At 36.2% G+C, this 23,974-nt stretch overlaps 1 protein-coding gene across 3 annotated transcripts in view; it reads left to right on the top strand.

Moving 5' to 3' along the window:
- ALDH1A1 (aldehyde dehydrogenase 1 family member A1) overlaps positions 1-23,974 on the top strand; it is a 179,256-nt gene that overhangs the window by 145,715 nt on the left and 9,567 nt on the right. For all 3 annotated transcript variants that reach the window (XM_016960315.2, XM_016960316.3, NM_001246547.1), the window contains 8 exon segments: positions 3,472-3,612; positions 5,473-5,602; positions 7,321-7,382; positions 8,886-9,014; positions 10,368-10,481; positions 15,467-15,569; positions 17,176-17,360; positions 22,173-22,337. In XM_016960315.2, coding sequence (XP_016815804.1) covers positions 3,472-3,612; positions 5,473-5,602; positions 7,321-7,382; positions 8,886-9,014; positions 10,368-10,481; positions 15,467-15,569; positions 17,176-17,360; positions 22,173-22,337 — 1,029 coding nt within the window.

Genomic DNA, 23,974 nt, shown 5'->3' with positions numbered 1-23,974 from the left:
CTGGGCCTTGAAAACCAGGGAGGACTTTGACCTTGAGATTGTAGATGAAAGGGAACAGGTGTAAACATTTGAAAGACAAAGTGATAAGATAAAATTATTTGCAGAAGATTAGCCTGGTGATAGTAGCCAAGATAGTTTGAAGAGAGAAGAGAATGAACCTGAGACAGCATTGACAATATGAAATAATAGGGCCTAAAATTGTTCAGAGCAGTGAAAACTGAAAGGAAGGATTAAAATACATTAGAACTTGCTAGGTGCAGCAATACACACTTATAATCCCTGCGTGCCTGTAATCCCACCAGGTTGGAAGGCAAAGGCAGCCAGGTTGCTTGAACCCAGGAATTTTAGACCAGCTTTCACAACATGGCAAAACCCCATCTCTACAAAAAAATTAGGCAGACGGTGGCTCATGCCTGTAATCATAGCACTTTGGAAGGTCAAGGTGAGAGGATCACTTGAGCCCAGGGGTTTGAGACCAGCCTGGACAACATAGCAAGACCTCATCTTTACTAAAAATAAACAATTAGATGGGCATGGTGATGCACTCCTGTAGTCCCAGCTACTCCAGAGGCTGAGGTGGGAGGATCACCTGAGGCTCGTCAGGAGGTCTAGGCTTTGGTGAGCCATGTTTGTGCCACTGCACACCAGCCTAGGCAACAGAGTGAATCTCCCTCTATTGAGAGAGGGAGAAATTGCTGAGAGTTATATTAAAATTTAAAGTTTTGACTGCTAGGACAACAGTAACAATTGCCACCATTGAATAATACATAATGTTCTAACATAGAAAATGTTTAAATGTTATCTTATTAATCTTCATTACAACCCTGTGAGGTAACATACCCCAATTTCTTTTTTTCTTTTTTCTTTCTTTTCCTTTTTTTCTTTTTTTTTTTTTTTTTTTTGTTTTGAGATGAGGGTCTTACTCTATCACCCAGGCTGGAGTGCAGTGGTGCAATCTCAGCTCACTGCAACCTGCACCTCTCAGGGTCAAGCGATCCTCCCACTTCAGCCTCCTGGGTAGCTGGGACTACAGGCACACGCCACCACACCAAGCAACATACCTTGATTTTAAAGAAAAGAAAGCTGAACCTTAGAGAAGTCATGCCACAACATATTTCATGGTTTATAATAATGTTTTGGGGTAGTGATTTGATTGTATGTCTCTCCCATTTGATTGAATATTGCAAAAGGATAATCTTCTTACTTCACTCTGCTGTCTTTAGCGGAGGGATGATGAGAATGCTGCAGAGTCGAATATTTATCAAACCTTTAGCTAGAGGGATGAATGGTTAGATGCCTCAAGGTTTACACAGCTAATGAAGAGGAATCAGAATTCAAATCTGGGTTGTTTTCATATCAAACTATATATTAACTAACATTACTGTATTTCTGCATCTGCAAGATTACATATAAGATGTGAGAAAAGGGGGCGCATGATCCAAAGGACGTAATCATAAGAACATCTTTATTTATAGCAGCATTCTTTAGGGATGTGCTTTCCATATGGGAGAGTTACTTATCTTGAAGCCAGTTCTCCATATCCCTTTGGGAGGCCAAGATCCCTATGATAGCCCATATTTGGCTAAGACCAATAGCAGGACACTGAACAGAAAGATCCAAATGAAAGCTGTGTCATACAGATCTGTTTAAACACAGACCAGCATGTATTTTATAAGCTCTGGTATCCACAGATCATGCTGACAATCTCAGATTTTTGTGGTTTGCTTTTTCTTTTTTTCAAACAGTGCTCTGTAAATTTAGGAAAAAGTTAGAACGTGTGGCATGAAACAATGTCTAAATATAAGCAATCAATGTGATTAACTGAATGCCCCAAATATGCACTGTATATGTATTTCTCAGGAAAGGCAGGCAATAAATACATATATTTTGTATATATCATCATTCTCTGAAAAGTTAGACAGTGAGATATACCAGTGTGTGATGTATTACACTGAAAGAATCTTTGCTTGTAGTCAGTAAATATTATTACTTAATCAGACCAGATTGTGCTTCTAAAATATCTCTCTTGCCCCAGATTATATTATTTTGGTGATAAATACTAGAAGAATAGTTTTTTTGTATTTTAATTCACAGACTTGTAAGTGTGGGTCTTCTTGATTGAATATAGCCTAAGGAGGAGGATGTTAATTTGAGGTCCATTTGAGGGGAAGATATCTCCTTAGATGGGATTTAGCTTAATTGTGTACAATTTTTAAAAAAAATCTAGGGTCATTACTTTTTCTCTCCCCCAATTCTTAAAGAGAATTGTGTCTCCTGCAAAATATTGCAACCTACTGGCCTGTAATATAGCCACTATTTGTGGAGCTATACATTTCCATGTAGTGGCCAGTTCTATGTACAAAAGAACACTGGAATGATATATTCCTTTATGGTGTTTGCAGTAGTAGTAGGTATGTTCTGTAAGAGCTCAGAAGAGGTCTGAACAGGCATCTGCAGGGGAGTGGAGTGGTCAGGGCAATATTTGTGACTGAGGTGAATTGCAAAATAACCAGAGAATATATCTGGTGTAGAAAAACACAACAGAGAAAGAAATTGAGAGAAGGCACTATGAGAGTGAAGGCCAGGAGGCTAGACCGAATGTGGAGTCACTTTACTCTTTGACTTTTACTTGAATTAATGTAGTTTTAAGCCATGCATCTTCAATAAGAAACTGACTTCTTTATCGGATTAGGGATTTAAAAGGATCTCTTTGTACCCAGTTGGGAAATGAGAGGTTGTCACATGCACATCCTACTCTATTAGTTCCACTATTTCTATGCCCTGTTCCCTCTGCACAAGAGGAATGAGCACATGTTTCTAAGGTTTATTCTTCAACAGCAAAGAAAAGTTCTTATTCACCCTTCAATAGGCTCTTCATGAAAGTGGACAGCCTGTTGAGTCACCAGAGACCAAGGAAGATATTCATTATTTTGGATCTTGATCTTGACCTGGAATTCCTGTAACCCAGTCACTAAGAAAGTATAATGTGTGGTAAACAGCAAAGATTCTACAATCAGATGGGCTCCGTTTAAAACTCAGTTCAGCCACTTTTAGTTATTAACCTTGAGCAAAGCTCCCCTCTCTGCTTTAGTTTCTTCATCTGTAAAACAGGGAACATATTTGTGCCATAAAATTATTGAGAATTAAATGAGCTAATAGGTATAAAGTCATCAGAACATTACTTGAAATACGGCAAGCACTCAGATGATAGCAATTATTAAAATCATAAAACATTTATATTCTAGGAAATCCAGCATGTGCTAGGTATGTGGAGCTCGTCATGTAAAGATTATTCAGCAGGAGTAATTCCAACATACAGTAGTTGAATGTGCGCAATGTGTTAGACTTTGGGATAATGGAGACACAGTGCCTGCTTATGAGGCACTACAGTCTATTTTACAGGGTTATTGGCATTAAATTTGCTTGCCTAATATGTTTAGCTTACTGAATTGGATTCCTGTTGACTTACAGGAGGATGTTGACAAGGCAGTGAAGGCCGCAAGACAGGCTTTTCAGATTGGATCTCCGTGGCGTACTATGGATGCTTCCGAGAGGGGACGACTATTATACAAGTTGGCTGATTTAATCGAAAGAGATCGTCTGCTGCTGGCGGTGAGTATTATCCAAGCTGGATGGGTAGCTAGAGCTCTCAAAAGCATTCAGCGTTTGAAATGGCAAGTTGTTTTGATTTTAGGGATCACTATATGCTCTCTACCAACAAAATGAAAACATTTTTTGTCCCAATGAATAGGCCCCTTAACATTGAACTATTCTCAAATAGTAATCTGCATTTCAATTCTGGATGATGTTAATTTCTGCTCCCATAATAGATTCTACGGTCTAAACTTTGGCAAACCCAAGTTAAACCAAATTTTAGAAATTTCTTTACCTTAAAACTTCTCAGAGGCTTTGATAAGATCACACGAAGTTTGAGTCTCCTAGAATGATATATTAGGTTTATTCAAGCATTTGACCACTGAGCTCTTTTGATGGAAAAACTCAAGTTTGTTAAGGGTGCCCAAAATATTTCTCTAAAATAAATCTTATTTCTCATTAGTCTAGCTCACTAAGATATTTAATAAATGGCTACTTTTTTTCTTCCTGAAATGTGTCTGTTCACAAGGGTCATAATTAAGTGATGTTCTTTTTACAGGTGAAAGAGGCAAAAAATAAAAAAAAAATCCAATTATTAATGTGGTTTATCAAAATCATGTTTTTATGAATACTATTTTTGTTTGTTTATGTTTTAGCAGTTAGATGAGTCAGAGCATAATATAGTTGGGGGAGGGTATTTCCTTGTTTTTGTTGTCTCAATTGGGCATTATGATGAAGCCAATTTAACATAAACCAATACCAAGATCAGGTTTCAAGCGAATTTCATCTTTAGAATCTGAAAGTGGCAGTAACAAAGAAGTCTACATTTTTAAAAAATCAACATTAGCATGTATGGTTAATAGCAAGTATGGTTAATCAAAGGACCATTTATTTCTCAAATATTCAACATAATTTGAAATACACAAAAATTCAGAACGAGCAGCTGTGTGCAATAAAACTATAGTAATAAAAATGGCCTGTAGGAAGAAAGCAGAAAATGCTAAAACTTGGCTTTTCTCAATTATCTGATCTGTTGACTGCCTGTCAGCATAAGATCCTATGGAGAGAAAAGTACAGGCATACAAAAGTCACATTGTTAAATTTTGACATGATAGAGAGTGTAGTACAGAAACAAATAGCTTTAACAGTTCATCACCTGTGCATTTCTGCCAGGTAACCACCCCAGCAGAATATTAGATCTCAAAGAGCTTAAGGTCCTGCTTAAGAAGAGAAGCCAAAGGGGAGATAGGTCATCTTATAATGGTTAGGGCACATGACTAGAAAATGTTGAACTTTACCTGACCATTAAAACGGCAATTATGACAATAATGGCAACACTGGTAGTTTCCTAATTAAAATTCTGCTGAAGGAAATTCATGGATGAAAAATCCAGGCATTACTTAAGTTTGTGTGAGTAGACTGTGTATATCCAGATGGAATGTAAAAATTAAAAATGATTACTGAGGCATCATTAATAGTCACTGACACTAAGTTGTCACCCACAGTTGATTATAAAATAAGAGAAATCTTGTTGGAATTCTGATAGGACTTAGAAGACTAGGTTTCATTCTCAGATGTTATGTGTATATCAAATTGTGACCGATTCCTAGAAAGCTGGTTAGCAGGAGAACATTCAGAATGAGACAGAAAGAGCACTGGGATTTAGAAATCAGAATCTCACTACCCTTTGTGCCCAGATCTTGCTATTTGACCTAAAGGAACTCATTTTAACTCTTAAAAAGTGGAGGTTAGACAAGATGACAAGATTTCTTCTATTTCAAAAATTCCCTAGCACTTGATAGCTGAAAATATTTACTACATATTTTTAATCTAAAACTTTTATGGAATTTTAGATTTGGTGTTTGACATGTTTTTCAGACAATGGAGTCAATGAATGGTGGAAAACTCTATTCCAACGCATATCTGAATGATTTAGCAGGCTGCATCAAAACATTGCGCTACTGTGCAGGTTGGGCTGACAAGATCCAGGGCCGTACAATACCAATTGGTAAGTATCTTTGAGAAACCACTAATGGTGAGGATAGGAGCGAGGAGTTTACTATAGAGCTGAATAATTTCAAACTCTCCCTTTTAAAGCTGTCAACCAAATAAGGCAAAATTATTTTCCTCTTGACTTTGAGACAACACAGTTTTCAACTTAGAAGTTCTATTAAAATTCATAAAAGGTCTTTTAAAGTTGTTTCAGCATAATTATGAAGATAACATTATAGATATTTTAGAAAATGTCAAAGTAAGAACATTCCTTTGGCAATAATTACTGATCTGAGGCAATTGCCTCTCTAAGGTCCCAAACTTTTAAAAGCTGACCTCTGAAATTATTTATTTGGGTTTTATTCCAATACTGACATTTATATCCTTTCTGTAATGTAATTATTTAAGCCTCTTTACATGTTCCAGTATAAGTCAGTTATGGTCATCTGTGCCTGGTCAAACTCAGTGTAGTTAGACCAGACTAATCAAACAAGCCAGTTCACACGGACTCATTTCAAATATCTTCAAAGCAAGATGGGACTGCGTTTGCAGCCTAAGTTAAGGGTTTGTGTGTGTGAATCTGTATGTATGTGTTATTTTAGTGGGGTATGCACATAATGGAGTAGAAATACTAAAGATATTTCATGTGAAACATGAAAACACACACATTTAGGAAACAGTATGGGTGGAATTTAATTCATGCAAACCTATGAACTTTAGGAATACAATACCCTCCAGGACTGGCCCTGATGTGCACTTCCAATCCAGTTGGAGCATCCAGGAGGTCAGAAGTGATAGCAGAAATTTGAGAGGAGAGTAAGACCTCGGTGGTACTAAGAAATGTGGCTACTTTAGAACTGTCCTACTTTACTCTGGGACAAAATGGGAGAAGTCACTTAAAACACAAATAGATCTTGATGAAGAGAGCTCTTGCTGAAGCCAGGAAGCTTCTGTGGGAACTAGAACAGAATTGAATGTAAAGCATAATGTATCTCTCTGGATGACCACATTAAACTTCGGGGCACATAAATTGGTCAAAGTTAGATTGAAAATAAATGTCTTATACTCCTGTCATTTTCTTCATGTATTTAGAGAATTTGCTATTATTGTTTGGTAGGCAAATAAAATACATTTTAGAACAAGTCAGTAGGAAAGCCTTATTACTCATAGGGAGATTTTCTTTTTAATTCTACTGTTTTTAATTTTACTATTTCTAAAAATTATATTATAACCTTTAAAAAGAATTATCTTATTGGTAGAACTTTGAGCTACCAGAAACAAATTGGAATGTGGTTCTTCTCTTTGCTGGAGACCTCCTACTTCCTTTCTCGTCCCTTTTTTATAACAGTTAGAGAATAAAGATAATTTTCAAATCAGGCCTCCTAGAAGATGAAAGGTGGAATTAATTATCTTTCGGATGTTTTCCAATTTTGCATCTTTGATTTCACCTAACTCAATTTTATGGTTCCTATCATTTCGAATTACTATTTTAGGGCTTCACTTACCATTTTGTGAATAGTTGGAGATATAGATGGTCTCGAACTCTTGACCTCGTGATCTGCCCGCCTCGGCCTCCCAAAGTGCTGGGATTATAGGCGTGAGCCACCATGCCTTGCCAGATATATGTTTTTAAAATTATTGTCTACACCTTTCTCTCACATCAGCCCCCAACCACCATTTTGTGAATGTCAAATACATTTGTTTATATATCATTGTGTGTGTTTTATTTTTCAGATGGAAATTTTTTTACATATACAAGACATGAACCTATTGGTGTATGTGGCCAAATCATTCCTGTAAGCTTTTCTCCTATATAATTCTCAATTTTAAAAAGAAGAGTTCTTATTCTATCTAATGATGAAGCTTTCTCTAAAACAGATGGATGCTTATGTATTTGTTAAATGTGGAGTAAATGTAAGATTTGTTGAACTTGGTCTCCCTGTGACTAAACTTCTTGCATATGAATTAGGTAGTCCGAAAACATATCTATATTCTGGCATATCTCTTGAGAATGTTTTAATACTACATCATCCATAAATGTTAACCCTTTACTCTATGGGTTGTTTTTTTAAAAGCTGTATTATGTACTCTTTATAAGAGCCAGGCTTTACATGTATATGGCAAGGTGCTCTCCACTGCACATCTGCAGGATAGCATTTTAGCGGAATGTAGTGGGGCCTACTATTCTCCAACGCACTTTCTCATTGAGACATCTCATCATGCAGAACAGTAGCTCCCAGAGTGTTCAACTCATGACACACATTTTTTAATCAAAATGGAAAAAAGAATACCAGAGGCATTTGAAGCACTGCATGGAATATATTTTACGTTTAGATAAGAGGCTCAGATCCTCCATATTCCTCTTAGAGAAAAGTAGCCTTTTTAAGAGGATTGTGAAGATTTTTTAAGCCCAACAAACAGGAGACTATCTAAATGATTTTATTTTAACTGACATGCTTTAAAAGGCCAAACAACAATGGTAGCGAAGTCCTTGTGTGAAGAAATGGTCAAGACTTATCTTTTGCTCCAATGAGATTGAAATATATTCGTATCAATATTTTAGTGAAATTGCTTATTAATTCAAAAGTCCCAATAAATCGATAAAAACTATATAATTATGAACACTGATAATAGCTGATATGTACTACGTGTCTATGCTAGACCAGTCATTGTGTTGAGTCCCTGGCCCTCTTTCTTGATTAATCCTCAAGACAGCCTTCTGAGGCAGAAAGGACTATTGTCAGCACTCCAGATTATGAAATCAGATACAGAGAGCACGTAACCTGTGTGAGTTCACAGGGCTGGTCAGTGATTGAGCTGAGATTTGAACCCAAGTTCTTGGCCTCTGGACCCTGGACATCTTTGTCTTTAGCAAGGTATTTTTCCTGGAAATAAAAGCTACTAAATAATATTATTGGGTAAATAATTACAATAAATGACTTATGGAGAAGGAGAGTAATCATCCTTTTTAAACATTTTTAGATAACTTACAGTGTGCTCCATAATAAGCCAAACCATGCAGTGACTTTTTTTTTTTTCCTGGTAGAAAAAGAACTCAACAGCACTTGATTAAATTTTGAGGTTCTCTCCTATTTCCTTCTCATATCTCATATCTGGTTTATTCAGAGCGTTTTAGCATTTACTAGTTGCTTTTAGCAATGAAGTATAATATGGCAGATGATTTCACAAAACTACGCAATTATTACATAACATCTACAGGGGGTGTATAATGTGGAAGTTGGATTAGCAAATATGCCTTTTGCAATACAAAGAATCTATTGTTACATATTGCTTTCTAGTGGAATTTCCCGTTGGTTATGCTCATTTGGAAGATAGGGCCTGCACTGAGCTGTGGAAACACAGTGGTTGTCAAACCAGCAGAGCAAACTCCTCTCACTGCTCTCCACGTGGCATCTTTAATAAAAGAGGTAAGTCTCCCGAAATCAAAATATGCACAAGAACTCAAGAGTCCTAAATTACAATAGGAAGACCTCGTTTGTTGCTACTATAAAGTACATTATTTACAGATGGCTCCTGTCCAGTGGGGGGAATACATTTAGCATGACTGCTGGCTGCAATTTCTGGCAGTCACCCCAAATTCATCTCTGCCCAAATGCAGACAGGAAGCCAAACACAAAGGCTTGGTGTCAAACAGTCAACTTGGGATCACATTTTTGCTTCTTTGTTGAAATTAATGTAGCATTAATTGCTTCATGTTGAAATTAATGTAGCATTCTTTCAAATGTTGAAACATTAAGTTGGTTTGTACCTGCCACTGATGGCCTAGTGTTTTCTGCAAAATTGTGTAAACTAATCTATGTAAGGTTGAAAGGGCCTCTATGCCAATATGCTTGTTTGTAATATTGGGCCACATTATTTCCAAACACTTTTCAATCTACTCATGAGTGGATATGTTTATATTCAGTTTTCTATTATGAGTTCCTCTGCCTTTATCTTCCTGTTCAAAAACAGTAAAAGAGCATGTAAAACATTTTCATCAGCTATCTAGATTGTGTTAATATACTTGCAAACAATTCATTGTCCTTTTTTCTTCATCTTACCAAATCTTAAAAAATAAATGTTAATCACTAGACACTTAAAGTTACAAAACTGAACTTATCTTTTAAAGATATTATTTATTGAAATTAAAAACAGGGAAAAGAGATGTCAAAATGAAACATTTCGATGCAAATAACATGAAATTGTAATGTGCCCAACTCAGTTCCCATGCCTTCTACCTGAATTCTTTAATGAAGATTGAAATCAACCTGTGATGTTGAATCATGAATGGGATGACAGTATTTACTTAACAATTTACTAAGTAATGCCAATGGGAATTTGCAACTCAGCCGTTATGCCCTCAACAATCAACAACAGCTAGGAACTAAAAAATGTGAGATCCCTTCAGCTTCTTATTTTTGCTGATGGGAATAATAAACATGTTACTTACTTTCTACATAAGTAACTTACCAAACACTTTTTTACATACAATCTTTTTGAGTTAGCATTATGAAATTTGAAAGAGCCATCATTGGAGCAATGATTCATAGAGTATGGACTTACCCTGACAAGAAATTGTCCCTCAATAATGCAACCCTTGAAGTTATTCTCTTAATGTGTGCTTAGAAATGACGTAATAAGACTAAAGAATAGAGCCAGTTAAATTATTTTTTTCTAGAGCATCTCATAAGGTTGGCATTAAGAGACAATCTCAATCCCCTACTCTCCTCCTTTTTGAATTAAATTCTTATATTGTAACTTTTAAACCTTTTATCTTTTAGGCAGGGTTTCCTCCTGGAGTAGTGAATATTGTTCCTGGTTACGGGCCTACAGCAGGGGCAGCCATTTCTTCTCACATGGATATAGACAAAGTAGCCTTCACAGGATCAACAGAGGTAATATTATTTACTCAGGGCAAAAGTTAAGAATGTCTGCATTGCCAGCTATGAAGTATGTTTTATGTAACTATTTTTGAGCCAACAATTTTAAAACAAAAACTCTTTTTAATGATTTGTTATTTATTTTAGCCTTCAAACATATGGATAGAATATAAGCAGATGTAGTTTGAATGACATGATGCACCTATTTAAAATCAGAATGAGAGTAAACTATTCTTAGTATGTTCATTACTTTCTCTGATGAGAAATATGGCTGCTGAGACCTTGTCATATTATTAGGAAGATTTATAATAGAAAATTAGGCCATAGTGATTTGTATGAATGAATATGATTTTATCCTATACGTTATGAAAATTAAATAGTAGACTCTCACCTTTTGCACCTTATTTGGGGTTGTCTTTCTCCTGGACAGTGTGAAAGAGAGCCAGAAAGTCAGCTTCCCTCAGTGGTACCTAGACTAACTTTTCTGCCTCTCTGGCTTGAACTTGACCATCCTAAAGGTTAAAGAAAAAGACCCCAACCACAAAGGAGAAGCGGCGGGCAGGAGGGAGAGCAGACTAGAAGGTGAAGTTTGGGAAAATAGATCCCCATTTATTGATGATGTTCTATCCTAAGCAAAAGAAAGTGGTGGAAGCATACTGTACCATGCAAAAAAAATTATTGAGTCATTCTATTAAATTATGTGACTTTGTTAGATGCTCAGTGCAAAAATGTTATTCATTGGTACACAGTATAGACAGTGAAGAGTGAGCTTCACTCCATCTTAGAAAGCTGCTGATAACAAGAGACAAGGCAGGGTGTGATAAGGTACTAAAGTACGTACAAAATGCTGTAAAAAAGGTTCACAAGAAGGAATGATGATGTCCAAATGGGTACTAGAACTAGCTCTGGGTTTTGAGGAATTGTTACTTTTTTAACTTCTTGGAAGTTGAGAAGCAAAAAAGACATTCCAGATAGTGTGGTGAGCATAATTTGATTATTTTATAATCTGAATTATTTACTCCAATATAAAGGCAAATTTACATAGCAAACAGAAATGGTGGAAAATCAAACTTTATTTTTCTTGGTCTTTTTAAAATGAAGTAAATAAATATATATATGTCTTCTTTGTTTTTCACAGACATAGAGTAAAAAAAGTTTGCATTCTGCAAGTCCCTAATTGAGATAGGGAAAAGTAAACCCCACAGTCAAGATTTATTGTAGACAGAAGAAGTGGGAATGTTCAAGATATGGCAATACATTTAAAAATGGTGACACCACAGGTTGAAAGCATACCAGAGGAATAAAGGTGAAAATTCCTCAGCCTAGAATTCTAGACCCTCCCCAATAGGGAATCCATGTACCTGTTGAGGTCTGTCCAACCCATGGCCAGGGATGGCTTTGAATGTGGCCCGACACATTTTTTTTTCATTCTCATCAGCTATCTTTACTGTTAGTGTATTTTTTGTGTGGCCCAAGACAATTCTTCTTCCCATGTAGCCCAGGGAAGCCAAAAGATTGAACAACCCTGGTCTAGATCCTATGCCTACTCCTCCAGGTCATCTGGACCAGGAGCTACTGTTTGCTGATCTCATCTTCAGCATCAGTTTGTCTTCACTCATCCATGATCCCCTATAACATTGGGGGAGCACTTTACCTACCTTAAAAAAGTCCCTGGAGATTAAAAGTCTAGAAAATATCTTGGTTTAAATTCTGACTCTACCCCTCCTAGCAGTGTGTCTTTAAAAAGTTAAGTAGCCTTACTAAATTTGAGTTTCTTCATTTGTAAAATGGAGATGAGATCAAAGTTACTAAGTTGTACAGAATACAATTAAATGAGCTAATGAGTAGTAAAACATTTATCACCCTACTGAGCACTCAGTACATGCCATATTTCCTCTTTCCTCCCATATTTTTTAATTTCGCACACTAGTTTACACAATGTGAGAAAAAAGCTTCCTGTCCCAATATTTCTTTTTCTCCATCTCTGCCACTCTGCCCCATCTCTTCCTGATTATTCCATGTATCTTTTCATTCCCCCAGGCTTTTAGTTCATCCTTGTCCGTAACCTACTCTAAACTTGCTCCCACACGTTCCCTCTCTGGCTTTCTCCTTGCCTCTACAGTCCCAGGAGCAGAGCAGCCTAAATTTTAAAACACCCCATCTGAGTTCCCATTGTCCACCACATATAATAACAGTGCATGCTTATTGCCTTATGTGTCTCTCTCTCTCTTGCTGATTATCCTCAAAGACAGTCTTACTCATTGTTATCTCCAGAAACCATCACGGTAAGAAATTCTAAATAAGTATTAAAGAATTAAATGTGAATAACACGATTTTAGGAGCCACAAAACCCATCCTACTTTCAACTCCTGAAACTTAGTTCCATACTCCCTGGAACTTCTTTCTGGATTTTCTTTTAGCTTCACATTTGTTGCTTGGCAGATATTAAGGAACTTGATAAATGTCATGAAAGAGGCAAACAATAGACTGTATCCTTTGTGTTCATTGTAGCAAAGACCCTCCATTCTAACAACACTTTTGGCAAGGTAAGAATTTTTTTTTTTTTTTTTTTTTTTTTTTTTGAGAGGAGTCTTGCACTGTCACCCAGGCTGGAGTGCAGTGGCGCGATCTTGGCTCAAGCTCCACCTCCGTCGTTCACGCCATTCTCCTGCCTCAGCCTCCCGAGTAGCTGGGACTACAGGCGCCCACCACCACGCCAGGCTAATTTTTTGTACTTTGAGTAGATATGGGGTTTCACCATGTTAGCCAGGATGGTCTCGATCTCTTGACCTCATGATCTGCCCGCCTCAGCCTCCCAGAGTGCTGGGATTACAGGCGTGAGCCACCGCAATATCCCATTAGATTCATATAAAATAGAACTCTACCCACATTGTGCAAGACATAATAAGCTAGACCATTTTCATGAGCATTTGCTACTTCTGCTCCACATGGCAATGCCACAGTATCATGGAATACACTGTTTAGCCATAGTCTTAATAGTTCTTATCTTTTCTTCATTGCATACTCCTTTGAGAAAAATGATAAACTTTTACTTTCTCCAAATAAGGGAATGAATTCATGAGACAAAAATTAATGTCTCTTTGTTTTGACTTTAGCTAGACGCTTGGAAAAACTCAAGCCTTTTATTTGCCATCTAAACTTGTGCTAAGCAAAAGTGTAGCCTTTCTTTCTCATTCATACTTCTAACCATTCTTCATCCTAGTTCTTTTGACGTTTGTAGCTTTTACAAAAATATATTTGATTTTATTACCTTCTCCAAGGCAAAAGTTATCTACTTTAATGGAGTTACTTCAGTAAACCTAAATTAAACAAATAAAAAAAATTCAGAAAGAATTTAGAGAAATCAAAGGGTGACAGGCAAGTAAATTTTTTATCTACAAAATTAAAAACTCCTTAACATCTTAAGTGAAAATTCAGTTTCTGAAAGTGGTCATAAGAAGTGTGTTATAGAATGGCATATAAGAGAAATTTCAGACAGGATTTCCTTAGTGCAAATCTCCTTTTAATTTATTTTTTATTAATCTTTTAGGGGTTTGATTTAGAAACATAAAATATTAAAATAAGATGAAAACATTGGCATACTAATGCCCTATTCTGTAATGCACAGTAGCAGTTAGTTCAGTAACCACATAAAATCTAAACATACACTCACGAAACATCTATTTCTCTCTTGTTCAGTTGGGATAGAAACTTTTTATTAAAATCTGACATGCGGAGTAAAAAAAAGAAACCTAGAAAATAAAAGAAGCAAAATAGTGAATTGCCTTTAAAAAAGAAAGGCAAAGAACATGTTGGTGGATGAAGGCTGCCATACAAATAATAAAAAAGAAATAATTGTAGAACCAGCCAAGTTTTTAGAGATAGAAAAACCAGAAACAACTATAGTAGATAATCTTGATAGGAAGTGATCCGCAAAGGAAAAAATAATTGAAAACAAAGTCTTCCTCTGAAAAGAGGAAACTAGCATTAAAGAAGAAACCAGAACTGTAGGATTCCAGCTAACTGAAGTAGCTGCACAGATCCCATTTCTTTCATCCAGTTCCACTGTTCAAAGGTGTGTGTGTTGGGTGGGAAGACAGAGAAAGAAAGAGATAGAGAGACGACTGTCAATCCGCAATTAAATGAGCCTTCTGTCATAGATACTAATGAGGAGAGGTATGCAGTGATACGTTATTGTTACTGCTACCACAGAGTTAACAATCTATTTGGGAAATGTATTTCTATACAAATGATACAATCTGGATCAGACTCTGAAGGAGACTTCATGAGGTTTTTTGGGAGACTAGAAAAAGAAATGGTCCTGTCATTTCTTCTAGCATCTGACCTAGTGTCATCAGAGAAGGATTTAAGGAGAAGCTAAGATATGAGCTGGACCCCTAAGAAGAATAGAACTTGAAGGCAGTCCAGGTTGGGGTGCACAAATAATGAGAAGAAGGATGAGATTCAAGAGGTAGTGAATATGTCAGTTTGACTGGATAGAGTTATCTGGATGCCAGAAGAGGGATAAAAAAATGAAATAGCTATGTTGTGACTGGGTCATGATAAGTCTGATCAATCTGTAGAAAGATGATATTCTGATTAAAATTAAAAATAACCTCCATAGCCATCAATATCACTTATCCGTGTTCTATATCTCTGCTTTCTTGCTGATGAAAAATCAGCATTTTTCTGATTCCTTTTATGTCTATATGCTTGGATGAGGGAGCTTTTCATATCTAAAAGTGCCAGATCTTTAAAAATGCCATTTGCCAGAGAATCACTTGAACCCGGGAGGCAGAGGTTGCAGTGAGCCGAGATTGCGCCACTGCACTCCAGCCCAGTCGACAGTGTGAGACTTCGTCTCAAAAAAAAAAGCCATTTGGTGTTTCTCCCAAATGAAATTTTGCTGTGGCACAAACATCACATAAATTTAGAATGCTAAAGCAACCTGTGTTCATGAGAGCAGGGTAAGCCTCCTCCTTTGTAATGCTCCCTTTCAGGTTGGCAAGTTGATCAAAGAAGCTGCCGGGAAAAGCAATCTGAAGAGGGTGACCCTGGAGCTTGGAGGAAAGAGCCCTTGCATTGTGTTAGCTGATGCTGACTGTGAGTAGAAGCCACTTTATTAACTTTTCGTCCTTCATCGTTTTTGGTGTCTGATAATGCCAAAAGTGAACTTGAACTTTACAAAAAAAAAAAAAAAGCATTTGCTTCTAACATCAAAGTGTAAAGAGTCCAAAATTACTCTTGAAAATCTCTTAAATCATCCTAAAGTTATAACACATAGATAATAGACACAATTTCTTCCTCGTTTAGAATAGATTGCTATTTCCTCAGCTGAACCCTAGATGATGTAAACATTTTGCATTTAAGTGCCATGGTGTATTTTTTAAATTCCATATCTGTGATTATTAGCATTTCATTGAGCTAATGAGATACTCCAGAATGGGACTTGGATTGAGACCAACTGAGGAGACAGCAGTTTCACATTTGCCCTCTCCCTTCACTCTGGGTCATACACTCATTAAATGAAATGATCAGAAGAAAATTATACCTAATATTTAAATATTTTTTCCTAGCAAGTATAGTGGAGTTTATGTACATTAAACCTACGAATTTGATATAACCCCACTATATAATATTTTAGGTTCATTCTGATTATATTACCAAGTAGAATCTCCCAATTATTTTCTAAATAGAAGTCAATTAGCAGAAATGCACGGTCAAACATTCTTTTTTCTTTCACAACTGCATTATCTGTTAGAGGCTGTAAATACAAATGGTTCATGGAATTAGCCTATGTTGCTGTTTTGATCTTAATTGAAGTATTTTAGAACACACTACCTTATGAAATATTCTATAAACATGACAGATTTCTAATTTTACTAAGACTGTCTATAAACTGCTTCTGCTACAACTTAAGCAGATGTAATTAGTTCACAAAATAAATAATAATCATACCCAGTTGCTATAACATTGAATTGAATCTTCAGCATTTAGAAAATTAAAATGCAAAGAAAATTTTATTCTTGTTTAGAGTCTACTAAGGAAGCAACCTATTTCTTCCTTTTAATGCACATTTTATCACCTAAAATAAATAAGAGTTTATAGGCACATATGAAATAATACAGTATACTTTAGATAGATTTTGAAAATGTCTTTGCTGGAATAAAATCATAAGGTGAGTGAGTGATTCTGAGTATTAGTGTTTTTTGTTACTTTTTAGTTGTTTTTGTTTTATTTTGTTTTTCTTTCCCACAAAGATCACATTTCCTATTGAGTAGAGTATTTAAGAATCTTTTGAAATTATTTAATTCGATAGACATGTCAGGTTTTTTTTATTATCTGTTTAAAATCTGGGGCCTGAAAGAAATAATCACAATCATCTAATTATATAATTGGAGATATTTATATAAATCATTTCCAAAGAGATTTGGTCTCATGATCAAATCTACATTCTTGGTGATGTCCATATCAAAGTTGTAATATTAACCACTATTTTTTCAGATTCTGTATGTTGCTATTTTTTCCATGGTAAATGCAGGATCAGAAAGATTAATTTGCCACCTGGCTGGTAGGAGGTAAACTATACTGAGCCCATGTCTGACTACACAACTCATAATTTTTCTTTATCTCCATGTTGCCTCTGAGAAACATATAAAATATATGATTTTTAGAAAATATATCTTTAATGTGAATGTCTTCTTCGCAGTGGACAATGCTGTTGAATTTGCACACCATGGGGTATTCTACCACCAGGGCCAGTGTTGTATAGCTGCATCCAGGATTTTTGTGGAAGAATCAATTTATGATGAGTTTGTTCGAAGGAGTGTTGAGCGAGCTAAGAAGTATATCCTTGGAAATCCTCTGACCCCAGGAGTCACTCAAGGCCCTCAGGTAAGTATAAAATAGAAAGGATAGCATTTTCAGGGCACAGGAATAAAGTATCCTCTTTAGACCTAGATTTTATTGAGTAAGATTACTTCCCATCTGCACACCTTCCTAGGTGACACTGCTGTGCCAGTTTGGTGATTAAAAGCAATCTAACTCCCAGTGATAATGAAATCATCCTGTTTTTGTGTTGCCCAGTTTTCATGTCTAGAAACAGTTTACCAGCCATGCTGGGAATTAAAGACATGAGGAAAAATAACAAATGTTCTAAATTTTTGGCTTTCCTCAATCTGCACACCTCTTGATTCCTATATACAGTTCTCTGTCCACTTTGAAGTTCTTATACATTCCCACCATTTTTTCCTCCTGAATCCTTCATCTCAACTGCCATCCCACAGTTATAACCAGCACTCCCCTAAATCCTCTGCAAGTCATCGGTTACTCTGACCCCCTAATCGTAGCATGGGGTCCTAAAATGTCCTGAGTTTCCTTTGTGGCAAACTTCGTATTTCAGTTGTTAAAGCCCAATTATTCCCCTAGGCACTCAGTTTTCTTTGTAGACTTTATTATCAGTAAAGGTCTCTCTCTCTCTTATCCAAAGATCATCTTTCCCTCTTCCTTGCATAGTTTTCTGTTCGTTGTTTGTTTAAGCTTCTGGATCTTTGGTTGTGAATTTCTTCCTGCCCTTTGGGTCTTGTTCTAGAGCAGTGTTTCTAAACTGGGGCAATTTTGCTCCCCTCACCCCGGGGACATTTGGCAATGTTTAGGGATATTTTAAGTTGTCACTACCTTGGTGAGAAGCGGTGGCTCTACAGGCATCTAGTGAGTGGAGGCCAGAGATGCTGCTAAACATCCTGCAGTGACCAGGACAGCCCCATGACAAAGAATTATCTGGCCCAAAATGCCAACAGGACAACTGCTGAGAAATCCTGCTCTGGAGTCTAGACATTAAGCTTAGAGGCTCTGTTCTTTCACAATAAAGGTTTTACACTGATGCATGCTGTCAGTTTGAAACCAAACACTATTCTTGACTCATTCACTAAGCCAAAAGTAAATTCAATTAACTAAAAGTTAGTGAACGTTGCTATCAGCTAAAACTTGAGATGGGTACCTGGCAATGCCAAAAGGAACAAAGAGGACTTGATCCCGGACCTCATGGAGTTTACAGTCCAAGTAAGTTGGACAGTCTTGGATTTTCCTGTTCATCTCAAGACATCCAAGTAGGAAAATCTTAGGACTTAGGCAGTGCCACATATTGAAATCTAAAAGCCCTAAAATAAGTGGCAAGTGAGGTAATACTTTGTTTTATCTTAATCCCATTATATTTTGTATTTGTCTTTGAGTTTAATGAGTACTTAAAAGTAGTTGCCCTTTTTTTCATATTTGATATATGGATGCCAAGAGATATATTCAAATCAATTTTGACTTGGTATCCCATTTCAAAAAAGAATGGAATTCTACGTTTTCTGTCGTGATTATTTATCTGTCTAACTAAAAGTGAAGCACTTTTCTTATTTTATTGATGGATTGATGGATGATTGATTGGTAGATCTGAAGAGAGGAGAGAATACCTAAGATACCTAATGCCTAATTGTTGGGCAGTACTTTCCTCCATTAGGACATCTTCACAATTCAACCAAAGACTCAAAAATTGAGCTGGAAGACCTCATTGGTTTTAAGATAAGGAAGTTAAAATAGACTTAAAAATTCCTATTTGTAAGATTCTAAAGTAAATAATCCAGTGATCTGATTAATATAAGAATTTAGTTTCTATAAATGAATAGAATCCACTGATCTGATTAATATAAGATTTTAGTTTCTGTAAATGAATAGATTTTTATCACAACTTCCATTGAGTCAGTAGGATAAGTAGGTATGTTAGAATTTGGAGAAACAAAAGACTAAAAAGCCCTGGGCTCCTTTACCATTAAATATTCATCTATTGTTAGGAGAAAAAGCTTAAGCAAAGGGGATACTCACTCACTAAGCTTTAGCCTATTGCCTCATCCAGGGGTGGTTGAGTGAACTGAGGCTTTTAAATACAATGATGGAATCTTCCTCATTAAATATAACATCAAAAAGGTTATAGAAAAAATAATGGTCAAAACGATTTGTTTTAGGGGAAAAAATTAAAGTTTAAAAAAATTTGAAGATTACAAAGTATTTGGGGGTTAGAGCAATTACAAAATATATATATATATATACTTTGTATATTTGTATTATATCTGTGCATTCATGTGTGTATCTTTTTCATATTTCAAGTGATTTTCCTATTTGACTTTATAGAAAAAATATATATTGTCTTAAACTTGGAAAAATTAGTATTTTCATTTGAAACAGAAATTGTGATAGCCACATAAACGATACTAAAATTATCACAGAGTAGCACCTTATAATAGTGTGGAAAGATGGACTTTTGAGTTACAGTTATATAGGATTTAAACTGGATTTAAAATCCAGCCTCCCTGAAACTATTGTCTTATGTGCAGAATGTGCATAGAAACCTCAATCTTGAAGAATAATTCTGCAGTGCAATTGGATAATCTATAAAATGTATCCATCAGAGTGCTTGGTCCACATGCTCAAATGTCTAGTAAATAAATAAAAATTACATGCTTCCATTTATACCCATGGTGACAATTATCATACAGATCAATTACTTCTATATCTATTCATTGCTTTTGTTGATACATGGTTTCTGAATAATTTGAGAACACGTAAGTGCTTTTTCCCAATTCATCTTCTTTAACCCATTAAGCCTAAGGAATCAAAGAATTTACCCATTAAAACACCTTAAAATATTTCCTTTGAGACTATTACAATATCATGACCTACCTAATACATTTCATAGACTAGCCCATAGGCCAATGGCCCATCACATAAAAGAGCCCCAGCTACATCCTAGCATTATTGGACAGTCCCAGGTGTCCAGAAAGAAGGTCAAGTTTATATATGGTCAGCCCGATGCCTTCTGAAGAAGGTCTGTATTTGTGGTGAATCAAAATTAGCCAGACAAAACTGACCAGTCTCTAAGTAGAGCCTAATTTTTTGTTTGTAGTCCCAAGCTCCACCACAGTGTTCCTCAATCTTTCCTGTGCCCGGGGATTCAGTAGATCTGAGGTGGGGTCAAAGAAGCACATTTGGCTACCAAGTGATGCCACAACTGCTGGTTGTAGGACCACATTGTCGGTAGCAAGGCACTGAAATACAAAGGCCTGTAGTTTTATAAGTTAGCCACCATCTAAGTTTTCCAACAAATAAGGCTTTTCAGCCCTTTTCTCCAGTATGTATGCAGGGATTTGATTGGCACTGGTTATTCAACGTGGTCACAGACAGGAAAACATGACTTGGGAAATACATCTTGAAATAAAAACCAGATATCATGATGTTGAGGGCATAGTCAGATTAATATGTTCCAATAAGACAGGAAGCTTTATGTGGAGGGACATGGACCCTTGACTATTTATTGAGAAACTAGAATACCTTACCCAGGCAGAATTTATCTCACCCCACCCCTTAGTCTGCTACTATTCAACCTATGTAGTAATTTAAATATTTCTTCTTAACACTATTTTTTTCTTAATCTGCTGGAAATGAAGGAATATTTTCCTTCTGGGATATTATATTAAATATTGCACTAAAGGCTGTTGAGCAACATTGTACCAAATATTGTGCCAAATTTTAGAAAATAGTTTCTAGTTTCAAATAGTGCTTAATCTAGTTAGATATGGGGGGCTGAGCTGTATCCAGCTAGAAATAACTTTATGGAAGCTTTTTCTTGGCTTTGGAAGATAAAGAAGATTTGCAGAGTCAGAGAAGAGTAAGAGAAAGTGAAACATAAAACTTTTCAAGTAGTGGGAAGTTAAACCTACAAGAGCTTCCACCCTCCAACCCATCTTAGTTCCTAGATCTCCTGTTTTTCCTTTAATCCTTAACCCCTGCTACACCTGAGATAGGCAGCCCTCACCGGTTACTTGGAATCCAAGAGTCACCCAGTTATTCAACGTCACAAAATAGAAATTGAGACAAAAATTAGCCCCGGATTTCAGTGCTTGAAGAGGTACATGTTCCTGGTGTTCACAACCAGAACTCCAAACTCATTTATTTTCCTTATAAAAATAGCGTTTAAATAAAGACCATTTAAGTTCTGTAATACTTGGCATATAGTTAGATGAGGCTCATTTAATGAAGCAGGATGGTGACATTCAGAACAGGCCAGAAATTGGAAGCAGGTTTACTGACTACCCCAGTGGGACCAGAACTGGGAAGGGTGCGCAGACTATGGTCAGAATGGGATATCCAAGGGCACCGGACAGGTCAGAGTGGGTGATTCAGAAATGGGGAGATCAAACAGAGGCTCAGGAGTCTTCTAAGAACAGTCTTAAAGCATCTGCTTCCCAACAGATCTAATTAAACTCAGTATCAAAGTTCTGTTTTCCTCTTTTCCCTCCTTTCATTTCAGCCGGGACAATAGTTTCCAGGTAAATGTATTTAGTGTAACAGGCATTTCTTCCAGAGTGAATAAATGATGATTGTCATTTATGTGTTTTTTATGTGTTTGCAGTGCTGAATGCTTTCCTATATAACTATAAAACAAATGTCAAATACAAATATCTGTCTTCAAGAGATTTTCCCCTAAAAGTCATGAGAAGAAAATATATCCAAAGAATGAATCTGAACCTCTGTTAGCTGTTTCGATTCAATATTTGGTTTAATTGCAATATTTTAGCATTTTGAAGCCCTTGTTAACAGGCCCAGCAATGTGTTATCTTTACAAGTGACTACTTTTTTTCTTTTCATGTGATATTTTTCAAATAGATTGACAAGGAACAATATGATAAAATACTTGACCTCATTGAGAGTGGGAAGAAAGAAGGGGCCAAACTGGAATGTGGAGGAGGCCCGTGGGGGAATAAAGGCTACTTTGTCCAGCCCACAGTGTTCTCTAATGTTACAGATGAGATGCGCATTGCCAAAGAGGAGGTAAATGGCTTCATTCTGTTCTGTTCTTTTTGTTGCCATGTTTTGTCTGTTTGTGTGTATACAAAGTGTCACTTTAAAATTCCCAGCTCTTTGGAACATCTTTCCCTCTAAACCTTACTCTTTATTCTGTTCTTGATAGAGGTTTAAGTTATTTGTGATAGATACTAAAAAGTAGTAAGGGATCCATGGGGCCAGCCACAAATGTCCAGCCAACACAGATCTGGATGCTTAACAATTTTTAGGTGCTGCCTTCACAGCTTTAAAACAATGGAAAAGAATCCTGTCATTTGCAGCAACAACCTGGAAAATTTATGCTCCATGAAATATGACAGGCATAAAAAGGCAAATACTGCAGGATCTCACTTTTATGTGGGATCTCAAAGAGTAGAACTCATAGAAGCAGAGATTGGAATGGTGGTTACCAGGGGCTTGGGGGAGTGGAGGATGAGGGTTGGGAAATGTTGGTCAAAGGATTCAAAATTTCAATTAGGAGGAGTAAGTTCAAGAGAGCTATCGTAAATATCCTGACTGTAGTTAATAACAATGTATTGTATACTTGAATATTGCTGAGAGTCAATTTTAAGTGTTCTCACCACAAAAGAGATAAATATATAGGTTCTACTTTCTGGTTCCACCTTTGCCCTATAGACTCTTTCTACATAACAGCCATCCATGTATTTGAAAACAGCATTCATGCCCTCTATCACTCCCTACCTTCTATGTGCTCTTAGTCCTATTTGTTTCAGCTGTTGGACTTCCTAATTTTGTATATTGCAGTTAAATGTTTGGTGAGAGTATATACGTGTGTGTGTATACATATATAATGTGTATATACATTATATATATGCTCACCAAGTATTTAACTACAATATACAAAATTAGAAAAAAAAATGAGCTGTCATTCTTGCATATCTTGATTAATACCAGATAAGACGTGGAAAAAAATCTTCAATTAAGGAAACATTTATTGTGTTCCTATAATATATTAATATATAGTAGAGCAGCTAGCTTGCTACTTCAAAGTAGGAGCCTGGAGCTATGTGCTGTGTTCAATTAAAATTATGTAAAATATGAACACATTTATTAGAGTAGCTGCTGTGTATATGGTTCCATGTTCAAATAGGATTAGATTTATAACGTTAAGATTCGCACTCAACCTCTATTGAACAGTAGCCCCTCCCTTCTAACACTTAAATCAGTGGTGAACACCAGAAAACCCTTTGTCATTTCTGATTTTTGTCTTTCTTCATTCAGATTTCCCAGAAAATTCTGGTAATTTCAGGAATCTTTATCTGATCTTAATAAATGTTTTATTGAAATGCAGGAGCTTAATTTTAAAGAGAAAATCCAGTTGTCTTTCTTTTACCTGAGGCTGAGATACAGGGTGAATTGAGTTTGGGCTGCAGTAACCAGGGACTTAGTGAAAGCAAAAGAGTAATTTAGGTTAGAATTTGCAAATTGTGATTTTTGTTTTCTGTCCTGCAATTATAGCCATTACCAATGAACTCATGCTTTGATTAGAATAGGATGGTTTAGAATGTATAAGCTCTTGCAGTAATGAACAATTCTGTTTGACATATTTAAGTTGCCTAAGATTTTGCTACAGAGTAGACTAAAAGTTCATGATGTTTACCTAA

This window comes from Pan troglodytes, chromosome 11 (assembly GCF_028858775.2).
Source record: "Pan troglodytes isolate AG18354 chromosome 11, NHGRI_mPanTro3-v2.0_pri, whole genome shotgun sequence".
NCBI lineage: Eukaryota > Metazoa > Chordata > Mammalia > Primates > Hominidae > Pan > Pan troglodytes.
The sequence above is the reverse complement of the archived record's forward strand: the minus strand, read 5'-3'. Positions and strand labels throughout refer to the sequence as shown.